General features: G+C 42.0%; 2 protein-coding genes across 7 annotated transcripts in view; one reads left to right on the plus strand and one right to left on the minus strand.

Annotated features, from left to right (window-relative positions):
- cobl (cordon-bleu WH2 repeat protein) overlaps nt 1–2,092 on the minus strand; it is a 57,782-nt gene extending 55,690 nt beyond the window's left edge. For all 6 annotated transcript variants that reach the window (XR_010034979.1, XR_010034982.1, XR_010034980.1 and 3 more), the window contains exons 1-2: nt 1,964–2,092; nt 1,212–1,356 (exon numbers count right to left, since the gene is read on the minus strand). Coding sequence is in view for 1 of the 6 variants with exons in the window: in XM_063199735.1 (XP_063055805.1) it covers nt 1,212–1,246 (35 nt within the window). In the remaining 5 variants the exon portion in view is untranslated. The remainder of the gene's footprint in view (nt 1–1,211; nt 1,357–1,963) is intronic.
- Nucleotides 2,093–3,787: 1,695 nt separating this feature from the next.
- Nucleotides 3,788–5,793, plus strand: LOC134449850 (C-C chemokine receptor type 4-like). The gene is made up of 2 exons (XM_063199959.1): nt 3,788–3,827; nt 4,748–5,793. The coding sequence occupies exons 1-2, from the start codon at nt 3,788–3,790 to the stop codon at nt 5,791–5,793; spliced, it is 1,086 nt and encodes a 361-aa protein (XP_063056029.1).
- Nucleotides 5,794–11,986: the final 6,193 nt, after the last annotated feature.

Raw genomic sequence — 11,986 nt, forward strand, 5'->3', positions numbered from 1 at the left:
TTGACATTTAGATAAATGGTCAGGCAGCTGAGTGGACACCACCACTCGTTTACTGAATAGAATTTAGAATGATGCCGGGGTCCTAACTACCGTGGGTGTTTTGGCGGGATTCTCATTAATGGACATGAAAGTTGCCACCAACACATGACTTTACAGTTTGTACTGTATAAAAAATGTATTATGATTATTATTTGTTGTGTTTTGTGAATTGAAACGGGTTAGAGAGCATACAGAAATGTTGGAAGGGCTGTGGAGTAGCTTTTCTCCATGGCTAAAACTTCATGTAAAATACTGGATATGCCGCACTAGCAACAGTAAGTCCCTTGCCTTGCTGCTGCTTTGCAATGTAATTCATGTATCAGCGTGAACAAAAGCAGAATATCAAAATAAACAAACCCTATAGAAGACATGTACACCTGACAATCCCATTCCCCTACAGTTCACATGCACACAACTGGCTCCAAGCCTGCCCCCCAACTTGCAAACAGTAGGCTTATAGGCAATGACCCCAGTCCGAGTGTGAATAATTCTTCCAGAACATTTCGACTTCTCCAGTGTGCTTATTTTTCCAACAGTTTTTTATCAACAAGAACACTGTATTGTGTACAAAGTTATCTTTGGGAGAAAAAAAAACTGATAAGTGTTATCAGGAATGTCTTTCACGGCATAATGTTAAAATAAATTCTAGAGCCTTCTATGTTGTTAGGTGGCTGAGGCAGCAGGCTGTGTAAGCTGTAGTGTACAGACATGGGACCTATGCACTATGATCCCTAATCCTCACAGGTCAGAGAGCCACTGATCTCTGTCAGCTTTGGCGGGTTTGTGTTCCTTTATCCTAACCTGAAGGCCAAGCTTGTTTGCATGACTCTCACAACAGTCGCACACATTCGCCCCGGCTCAGCACAATAGGCTGCCTACCCACTGTCTGAATCAGAAGCTCCCAGATCGAGGGGACCTCCGAGTCGTCTGACTGTGATGAGACTTAAACTACAAATTTAGTAATAGCCTATGTTTTACAGTTTTCACCTGAAAGAAGGTTAAAGTGCATGCCCTTCAACTACTTTGAGTACAGTGCATGGATTTGTTACAAATCTGTTGTTACAAGGTAGGCCCATCTGAATTAGGCTATGCTTTATCCTAATAAAATGGCAGGACAATAAAATGACAGGTAAGCCTATGTGTTCCTAAATAAACAGAAATCTTCAACTTACCCAGTTGGCGGCTTGGTATAGGAATTGCTGGCCATGTTGTATGTTGCTTGGGGTTCTGATTTTATATTCTCAGTCAAATGTCACCCGATGTTTCCTTTCGTCCAGCCAAGGACAGTGTGGTTTCTTTTAATCCCATTGGTCGTGTCTTGTCATGAGAGGGAAAAAAGTGTGTTTTTTATTTAAAACATATACAAAGCTTACTCATGGAGGATAAAGTTGTAGCCTATCATCCCACGAACCACGGTAAGACTCACAGACACGAGTTTCAATCCACAAAAAATGTGACCGCTTACTTTGACAGAACAAGTCAAATAGCCTACTTCCTCAAGTGAGTGTGAAAAAAATCTCGCAAAAGATAAGATGGCCTATGATATAATACCGCGCAACAACAAAAACCACTAAGCATGCAGAAGTAACAGAAAATCCAAGATATAGAAGAGCGTTGCGTGTCGCCCAAGTGGGGGTGATCTCTCCCTTGTCCTCTCGCTGTCAGCAACAGATTGAGCCTAGTGCGTCAGTGCACTCCGACAGTCCTCCTACCAGACTACCGACTGTAGAAACTATAGCAACTATTTAACTCCTGTTGTTGAATGGAGCTCAAAAAGTTACATTTTACATAACTTACTGCAACACTCAGGACACTTGTGTATAGGCCCTACGGTAAGTCCCCAGGCTCCAGCGACAATTTTAGAACACTGCGTTGTTCATTTTAAAAATAAGTTTGTAATCTTGGTGCGTCATTGGTAACTTACCTGCCACTGTGTTCGCGTTTATTCCATCAAAATGGTTGTTAAATTTGCTCCCGGTTCCTCGAAAACGCTCTGGCACACCGTTTAATGCTTTGAATAACGTTCAACTTCTTTCATATTCAAACCTGACTGTGTTGGTCGCCGCGCGCTCTGGGATGGGGATGCAGTTGCGCGTCGTCTGATTGGTTCTCCTATCCATAAGCCCGCCTTCGTTCAGCAGTTGACAACACACCATGTCCACGCTGACAGTTTCTCAGCCTGACTCAAGAGTAGAAAATACTCTTGTTTCGCCATACATTGGAATAGCACTTTTTCAAGAGAATGTGTGTTTTGTGGTAGGCCTGGGTGTAAAACTATGAATAAAAACATTATGTAGAACCTAATAAATACACAAATGTTTTAACCTTGCGAGGGATGGGCCTAGGCTAATCTATCCTAAAACAGCATGTTGGACGATTTTCATTATTATGCTCTTTGTAGGCCTATATTACCAACCATAATGCCGTTGGGTATTTTTAGACCAAGCACCAGGCACAAACTCACTAAGACATTGTTTATGAACTACCGCGATGTTACCACACTATGGCGCTGTTGAACAAAATACCAATAGGCTACTACAATGCAGGTGTAGTGAGAACATGGGGCACTAATTCATCAAAACAAAAACAAAATATCCAATGGAGTAGTAGACCAACTACTTATTCAGATGCAATAGTAGCAGCAGTACTGTAGCCTACTAGCAGTTGTTTGGTAGCAGTTATAATGCATATCTTCTTCAGTCACCCAAAGTGCTTTCTTTCACACATGTTTGACAGCTGAGTTTGAGATCCATAGCTGAAAGCCTACAGCAGCATTTCCTGTTTAATATGAGCCTGCACTGTTGCATAGGCCTAGGCCTGCATTCCTTTTTTTCTAGGAGAATTACTTTGAATCTTCAGGGCACCGTAGGCCTATGTCCATTTTGGAAGAATTTAGAGTATTATAACTGTACGTTTAGCTATGTTCGGAACCTGAAATAATCCCGTTTTCAGCCATGGATTACACACACAGGTGAACAGGTTTATTTCAAGTGACTTGGCAAACTATGGCAAGGACCATGTCTCATAAGCAGTGACATGAACCACAACCCTTGTAATAGTGGTAATAAAGATGGTATAAATAAACAATATAATAAATAACCATAAACGCATATTTCTATGACTGTCTTTATGAAAGATCCAAAATACTGTAGTGTAAATCATGGTGGTGAACCTATGGCTCTAAAGTGCAGGGGGACATCCTAGTTTGTGTTCATAGTATGGCCCTTGGAGGACTTTCTACAATTTGAAGTGGCCCCTCGAATGAAAAAGGTTCCCCACCCCTGCTGTAAACCCCATCTCTTAATTTTGTTAGCTGAGTCCCTTCAGACGTGTGAAGGCGTTGCTTTCAAACAGAAACCTTTTTGACTGCCTAATCAGGACATCTAAGCGTGCTGCATGGCCTACAAGGAGACCAACGTGTTCCCGTATATACAGTATACGCGCTCACTCTCTCAACGCAGGCTGTGGCATTTTACAAGCAGAGATGATGGAGATAAGCACTCTTTCATCTCATACCGTCTTGCGTGCAGACTCGCAGCCCCTGTGAGAGGCGGGGAGACTACCCAGAGTGCAAAAACAGGATCACCATATCTAGAAAAGACAAAAGAGATTCGTTCTACTTTACACTCATTGCTTGCTCACTCACACATTCACACCAAAAAGACAACAGGGTTCCTGAAGGTCCATCAGAAATCCACAGAGGATTCAACAGGCCCTCTCATACACCCTAGGTCCCTAAGGATCAGGCATGGACTCACTGGCTAGCTTTCAGAGTGATTCAGACTATGGTAAGTGCAATTGCATACATCACCTAATGATATTATTTTGGAGAACATTCTCTCATCTTAACAATATTTTTTGTTATTTGAGCCATTTTTGGACAGGATAGTGAATAGTAGGACTAGCACTAAGGAGAGAAGGAGATGGGATAGAGTTGACCTGACTCGAACCTGGGTCGCAATGAGCAATTCCCTACACTGTATCGAACAGCTGTGCCACAGCAAATCCTGGCAGTGAACATTTTGCTCATTTACTTTATAGATTGCTAATTTGTGTCCGATAAGTATAGCTCCTATTGAAGCCTGTTCATTACTTCATCAAGTTTATAAGCAATGCAACAGCTATTTCATCATTGTTATTAGTACATGAATTTGTGCCATCTCACATTCTCTTCTTTGGTATTTATTCTTCTTCTACTTTTGTTCCCACCACTTGACTGCCAATGTGACCCCCACTCTCCCCTCCTTGATCAGTCTTCTCACACTGTAGGTGTAGGCATCTGTCAGCAGCGTACACAGTACTTTCATTATGACTTTGACCCTTGCGTTGATCTTTTGTGTCTAATGTGGACAACCCCGTTTTTGCCGATCAGATAGTTTAAGTTCACAAATTAACAATATTTTAATGTGATTGTTTAGTAACTGCTATCCCAGTGTATTTTCCTTATTTTTTCAATGTATGTACAGTATATAACTTTCCACAAAGAAATCTTGAGCTGAAAGTGTCTATCTTTGGAGGTCACAGCCAGATGCCTAATGTGAATGTCCCAGGGCCATTAGCCACATGTAACACCTCATCATTAAATTGTGATTAAATTGTAATTCTTCAGTAGGCGTAAGTACTTTGAACAGTAGACTATATTAATGCTTGAGTACTTTCTGAATTTGAAAAGTACACTGATACTTGTCTATGTGTGTTCTAAAAACAGATTATATCCCCGAAGAATACACAGCAACAACACCGTACTACTACTACGACTCCAGTACGGGAGCTACGACTGAACCGTGCAAGACTGGAGGCTGGGAGTCCTTCGGTCAGGTGTTCCTGCCCACCCTCTACAGCCTTGTGTTTGTGACCGGGTTGCTGGGCAACGGCCTGGTGGTCTGTGTCCTGCTGTGGTTCCGTCGCAGGTGCAACCTGACAGACGTGTGTCTGTTGAACCTGGCTCTGTCTGACCTGCTGTTCGTGCTGTCTCTGCCTCTCTGGGCCACGTACGCCGCCAAGGGCTCCTGGCCTTGGAACATCGCCATGTGCCGCCTCATGACCTTACTCTACACCACCGGTTTCTATGGCAGCATTGGCTTCATGGTTGCCATGACGCTCGACCGTTACCTGCTCATACTCCACCCCACCTTGGCTGTCACGTGGCGCACATTTAAAAAGGGCATGCTTGTGATTGGAGCGGTGTGGGCTTTGAGTTTCATGGCTTCACTGCCAAGTCTCATGTTGGTAGAAGTGAACACCACCACTAACACATGTGGCCTGAAGGACTCCTGGTGGCGATCCTTTGATTTTGTGGAGATGAACATCCTGGGACTGGTCCTTCCCTTGTCCGTCATGATGTTCTGCTATGCACGGATCATACCCACGCTCATCAGGATGAGGACCCACAAGAAGCACAAAGCCATCAGGCTCATTGTCACCGTCGTTGCCACCTTCTTCCTCTTCTGGACGCCCTATCACATTGCCCTCTTCCTTCACATGCTCAAGGAGCAGGGCTTCTTGCAGGGCATGGATTGCCACCAGATGCACCAGCTGGATCTGGCCATGAAGGTGGCAGAGACCCTGGCCTTCACCCACTGCTGTCTCAACCCCATCATCTACGCCTTCGCTGGGGAGAAGTTCTGCAGGCTGGTGGTGAAGATGCTGGGGAAGCGGCTGCCACTGTGCTCCACGTCCAGGCAATACAGCACAGAGCACAGAAGCTCTGTGTTTTCACGATCGTCAGAGATGACCTCCAGCAGACTTATATAAAACATCTGTTTCTGTTGGATTCATAGATTAAAAGAGATGATATTCTTAGGATGTGGCACATCAATCCCTCTGATATACTGAATATCGCAAGCCAAAGAATTTAGTGGAATGCCTGTCATGACAATGTCATGGTCTCTTGGAAACCGTGACACTTGAGATTGTTTTGGTAGTTCCAGACTTAATAGCAAAAGTCACATACGTAACATTGCTTTAGGTTATGATAAGCCTTCCATTCTATTTCTGGCATTTGATGTGAGCGTTAAATATTACCCTTTGCTCACCCTTGAGGATAGCTTGGAAAAATAAGTCAATCAAATTGAATCAGGTTTTTCCTTTTGTTTTTTCTTAGGAGTGGACTGAATAAATGTGAAAATATTTTACAAAAAAACATAGAGAGATTTTTATCACTAGGTTGTAGAAACAATAGTTTGTTATTTGCATACTGTGTCATCTGCATACTGTTCTGTCCTCATTTACTGGGAGCCTCAGACCTTTCAGGTGTCTTTTGTGGTCAACGCTGCACCAGATTCCTAGCAGAAGTCTGATAAGGATCTATTGTTTGTTTCCTCTCCTAAATGAAAGTAGATCGAAAACAAACCTTTGAGTTCAGTGCAAACTACTGTCCAGAAGAGGGTTTTTTTTTAGATCACACAAGAATAGGAGTCATTTGCCACAATAGGTAATCCAGTAGTCAACAGATGCACTCAGTAGATGATGAAGTATGTAAAAGTCACACTAAAAATGTTTTAATCAAAAATACCACTCCTTTGAGATTAAAGTAACCATATAAATCTGTGTGTGACACTGGACTCCACCTCTGCAATAGAGGAAAGCCCAGGATGTGCCCACATGTGACCATGTACATGATGACGGCCAGGGGGTGCCTGCCCTTTAGCGTGATACAGTACCAAAGAATCATCTAGTAGAGAAAGATCATTCAAACTCCGCCCACCCAATGCAAAGGACTGTGCTCAAGGTTGGTCTCTAAGGGGGGCGTTGGCCCCTCCTTCTTTTTCTCTTTTTGTGGTGTTTGGTGGCGGCTTGCACAAGATGCGTACTACAGCGAAAAAGCTGATTTTCTGTATTTTTGACATTTTTTTTCTAGTTTTGTTGGTTTTGCATGACCACACAGTGTGACCACATGAGAGAGCTGCTGGCCTGTAAAACATTACAAGGTTCTTCGAAAGAAGCCTCAATTGCCATTGCTGAGGAACATTTTGTCATCCTGTGATTGCCACTGTGGACGAACCCCTTCTCTGAGGAACCCAGGGGTCCTTCCAAAAACTTCAGAGGAACTTTTGGGTTTCTCAGTGAACTTTTGATATCCCCAAGCAGCAGCCGAGTGTTCTTTGATGAATTTCACATGCACGACAGGTGCAGAGGACAACAGTATTTCGACTCATACTTCTACAAACTGAAATGCTGTAACTTTAACAAAATACTTTCTTATAATTGTAGTAGTAATAGCAGCAAAATACTTTGTAATCACTTGTAAATATTCAATGTCTTTGTCACTTTTGTCCTGCCGTCAACATCGGGGTTGTTTCACTTATATGAGCCTTTGTGGAATTTAATAAAGGAATTGAATACCCATGGTGATGAGACCTTTAAGCAACAAAAACATATTACAAGTTCCAATGTTTATGGGGACTTAAATAAACCTTTTTGATGTTTGAGATTTAGTAGATGAATTAGGCATGCATATAGAAAACAAGTAATTATAAAAACAAGAACAGAAGCACACATTGGACAGGAACAGGATGGAACATGGAATAAACATACTGACTGACATCATACACCTGTCACAACCAACACAAGTAGATTTCATGTGAAAAAATAGTCTTGCAAACCACAGGAAGTTCGTACTAAGAACTTTAATTAAACCATGACATTTCAGTGGCAAATACATGCCACATTCTGTAGCCATGTCTACATGTTTCCACTTGTTGCCTAGATGTGATACTTTGCACCCAACAAGCATTATAGCAAACAGCTTTCACAGGAGCTTGTGAAACATGTGTATCGTGGCATATGGAGTCATATTGTTGTAAACCCTTTATCCGGCATGTAGTAGGAGGCCTCTTTGATGTTGAGCATTGTTGGTTGGTTAGAGCGATTGCTTACATGCAGAGGTAATGCTTGCATACTCAAACCACCACATATGAATGTTAAGGTTACACCACATTTAAATGAACACTAATTGCATATTCCCACAATCACCGTCATTCTTCTTAGCACCAGCATTATCATACACATCTGACCAATGTCATGGTAATTACATGCAAACACCAGAGATAGTAAGTGCATTGGGGTAACAATTTATGATAATGAATGCATAAAAAGCATTCTAAAGACTTAGTAAATAATTAGTAATGCTTTCTGAAATATCTACAAATAATATGTTCAGGATTTTACAAACATACAGAGTATTTGTATTCATTTGTAAAAATGTTTTAAATGTTTGATAAATTAAAAATATTTATATTAACATAACATTTACCACTCATTTACAAACATTGTCAATGTTTTGTTCATCATTAGTTGATTATGTACTAGGTCTTCATAATGCTATTTCCATTATTCTAAAGTGTTACCAGCCAGGAGATGACCATGGCCTGAACTAGTTGTTGGTTCAGGTAGGGTATGAGATACAGTGAGGAGAATAAGTATTTGATCCCTTGCTGATTTTGTTGGTTTGCCCACTAATAAAGACATGATCAGTATTTAATGTTAATGATAATATGTATTCTAATATGGAGAGACAGAATATCAAAAAGAAAATGCAGAAATTAACTCTATAGAATATATAATAATTGATTTATATTTAATTGAGGGAAATAAGTATTTGATCCCCTGCCAACCATTAAGAGTTCTGATCCCGCAGATCAAATGGCACTTCCAATCAACTTGTTATCTGAATTGAACACACCTGTTAATAGTAACCTACACAAAAGACACATTGAATCTGCAGAATCAGTCCATAGAATCAGTCAATCAATCAAACTAAACTCGCCAACATGGGACAGACCAAAAAGCTGTCAAAGGATGTCAGGGAAAAGATTTTAGAACTCAGCAAGGCTGAAATGGGCTCCTGGATATTAAAGAGCAAACTGTTGGTGTATTTCTTCCCAATTTTAAGACATACAAAATGATCATCAATCTTAGGCCTGTCTCTGGTTCCATACAAGATTTGACCTTGTGGGAATTTAATAACCAGAAAAAAGGAGATAAAGCACCTTAAAACTGTATGGGAGGAGCTAGGAAATGATCTCAAGGCAGCTGGGACCTCAATCACTAAGAAAACTGTTGGAAACACTTGATACCACAGCGGATTAAAATCCTGCAGTGCATGTATGGTACCCCGGCTTCAGAAGGAACCTGTTCAGGCTCACCTGAGGTTTGCCAATGAACATCAAACTGGATTAGGATATGATTGGGAGGTGCTGGAATCAGATGACACCAAAATCAAACTGTTTGGCATTACACAACTCGATGTGTTTGGAGGAAGAGAAATGCTGCCTATGATCCCAAGAACAACACCTTCTCCAACATCATAAATGAAAGTGGTAACATAATGTTTTGAGGTTGTTTGTCTGGCCAAGACACAGGACAACTTCACATCGTCAAGAAATGGATGGAGGGAGACATGTAAACGTACAATGCTGCATGCCAACCTCTTTCCCACCACCACTAGACTGAATGGGTCATGGATTGGCGTCCCAATATGATAATAATCCATAACATACAGCCCAAGCAACGAAGGAGTAGCTCAAGCAGAAGCACATTAAGGTCATGAAATGGCCTAGACAGTTTCCAAACATTAACCCTATAATAATCCTGTGAAGGGAACAGAAGCTCCCATTTGGCAAGCTGCAGTCATACAACTTAAGTGATTTAGAGATGATCTGCAGAGAAAAGTGGACAAAAATCCTTTCTAATATATCCACAAACATTGTCATTAACTGAAAGAAACATCTGACCTCTGTATGAGAAAACAAGGGCTTTGCCACCAAGTATATTGTCTTCTTTGACTAGAGGGGTCAAATACTTATTTTCCTCAATGTAATACAAATCAATTAAAATATACTCTTCAAAGTTATTTTCTGGATTTTCTTTTTGATATTCTGTCTCTCTATATTAGAATACATTTTATCATTAATATTATAGAATGATCATGTCTTTATTAGTGGGCAAACCAACAAAATCAGCAAGGGATCAAATACTTATTCTCCTCACTGTATAAGAAAAGAAGCAGTGAGAAAGAGCAGCAATTTTCAACCTGTGCTGGGTTTAGTGTAGACTTATCCTTGCTTGCTTGAAGGCAGAGTTGACAGTGCCAGAGGACAGTGAGGAGTTCATAATGGATGTAATCGCTGGGACCACTGTGGGGCAATGTCTTGAAGCAGGTTTGTGGGCACTGGGGCCAGTAGGCAGGTGGTAGGACGGCTCTTAGTGATGGGTTGGGATACACCGCCTTCAGACAGTGGTGTAAATTCACAGTGTTGCAGCAGTGTATGTGTTTTCCTTGGGGTGAGTTTTCAGAGGAGGAGGGAGGGTCACAGAATTGTTTGCTGATGTTTGTTACCTTTTCAGTGAAAAGGTGGCAAAGTTGTCTGGGTTGCGATCTGTGGCAGGAGGGGGACGAAGGTTGAGCAATGATTAGAAGGTCGAAAACAGTTTACCAGAGTCTGTAGTGAAGTGGAAATGAAAAAGTGAAGTGAAACCCTACCTGGGAAACTATAACTCCCATTGTCATTGTGACACAGCACTCCACAGCACACAAGTGTTCACTGCACACTGCACACAACGAAATTGCATTTATGCCTCACCTGTGCAAGGGGGCAGCCCCCAATGGCACCCCAAGGGAGCAGTGTGGCAGGACGGTATCATGCTCAGGGTCCCTCAGTCATGGAGGAGGATGGGGGAGAGCACTGGTTAATTACTCCCCCCACCAAACTGGCGGGTCGGGAGTCGAACCGGCAACCTTTGGGCTCTAAGTCTGACACCCTAACCGCTTACTCATGACTTTGACATGAGATTGCAGGTGATGGGTCACGGGTTTTGTGCCACTTCCTTTCTGCCTCTGTGGGTAGTATGTAGGGCACGGATTGTGTCAGTCAGCCATGTTTGGGTTTGAGAACATTGTGTAGGTTTAGTGGCTAGAGGACGCAGGTTGTCCAGGCAGGAGTTCAATGTAGAGCTGAGCGACTCCACTGTGAAGCTTTTCCATGTTGTGAGTGTGGAGCAACTCTGATTCCTGAAGGTCCATCAGAAATTTACATTGGATTCAACAGGCCCGCTCAAACACCCGAAGGATCAGGCATGGACGCACTGCTTAGCTTTCAGAGTGAGTCAGACTATGGTAAGTACAATTGCATACATCACCTAATAATACAATTATTTTGGAGATGACTGTGTCATCTGCATTAGTTTGTTGGTTTGCTCTTTTTTTAAGTATACAATATTTGTGTTATTTTAGCAATTATTAGGACAAGGCAGTGAATAGAAGGACTAGCATTAAGGAGAGAAAGGGATGGGATAGAGTTGACCTGACTCAAACCTGGGTCCCCACGGGCAATTCCCTATACTGTATGGAACAGTTGTGCCACAGCACACCCCATTGCTCTGAATCTGACCATCAGCAAATACCCTGGCAGTAAACATTCTGCTTATTTACTTTATTGATTGCTTATTATGTCCGATAAGCATAGCTCCTATTGAAACCTATTCATTACTTCATCAAGTTTAGGTAAGCAATGCAACAGTTATTTCATCATTGTTATTAAGCGGGCTTGCGGAGCAAGGACCATGCAGAGCATGGCCCTTGCAGAGCAAGGCCCGTTTATAGTAATCTCTAAGTCCTGTTTCATTATTATTATTTTATTATTGGTCTTGTGCAGGGCAGCAGTAAAATAGAAAATGGATCTCCTCCTAGGCCTTTCGAGATAGAGACACCGTTCAAACACTAAAACGACCGGCTCGGCTTGGAGATCGCGTATAGTTATAGGCTTCTCCGTGTCTCTTGTCGTTTTCCCGTTTTTGGCGATTTTGTTAAAGCCTGGGTCCCCATTGGAAACAGTGGTGGAACCTCCATGAACCAAGGTTCCGCCACTCTAGAGATTAGAGTGTAGGAGGCTTTTTCGGTCATAAAACATCAACACTTTCACCTCTAAGTTTAGTTGACGCGTTGTTA

This window comes from Engraulis encrasicolus, chromosome 5 (genome assembly GCF_034702125.1).
Source record: "Engraulis encrasicolus isolate BLACKSEA-1 chromosome 5, IST_EnEncr_1.0, whole genome shotgun sequence".
NCBI classification, from domain to species: domain Eukaryota; kingdom Metazoa; phylum Chordata; class Actinopteri; order Clupeiformes; family Engraulidae; genus Engraulis; species Engraulis encrasicolus.

Coding starts and splice junctions, on each gene's coding strand:
- LOC134449850 (XM_063199959.1), top strand. CDS start 3,788: ATGGACTCACTGGCTAGCTTTCAGAGTGATTCAGACTATG. Junction 3,828..4,747: donor TCAGAGTGATTCAGACTATG/GTAAGTGCAATT, acceptor TTCTAAAAACAG/ATTATATCCCCGAAGAATAC.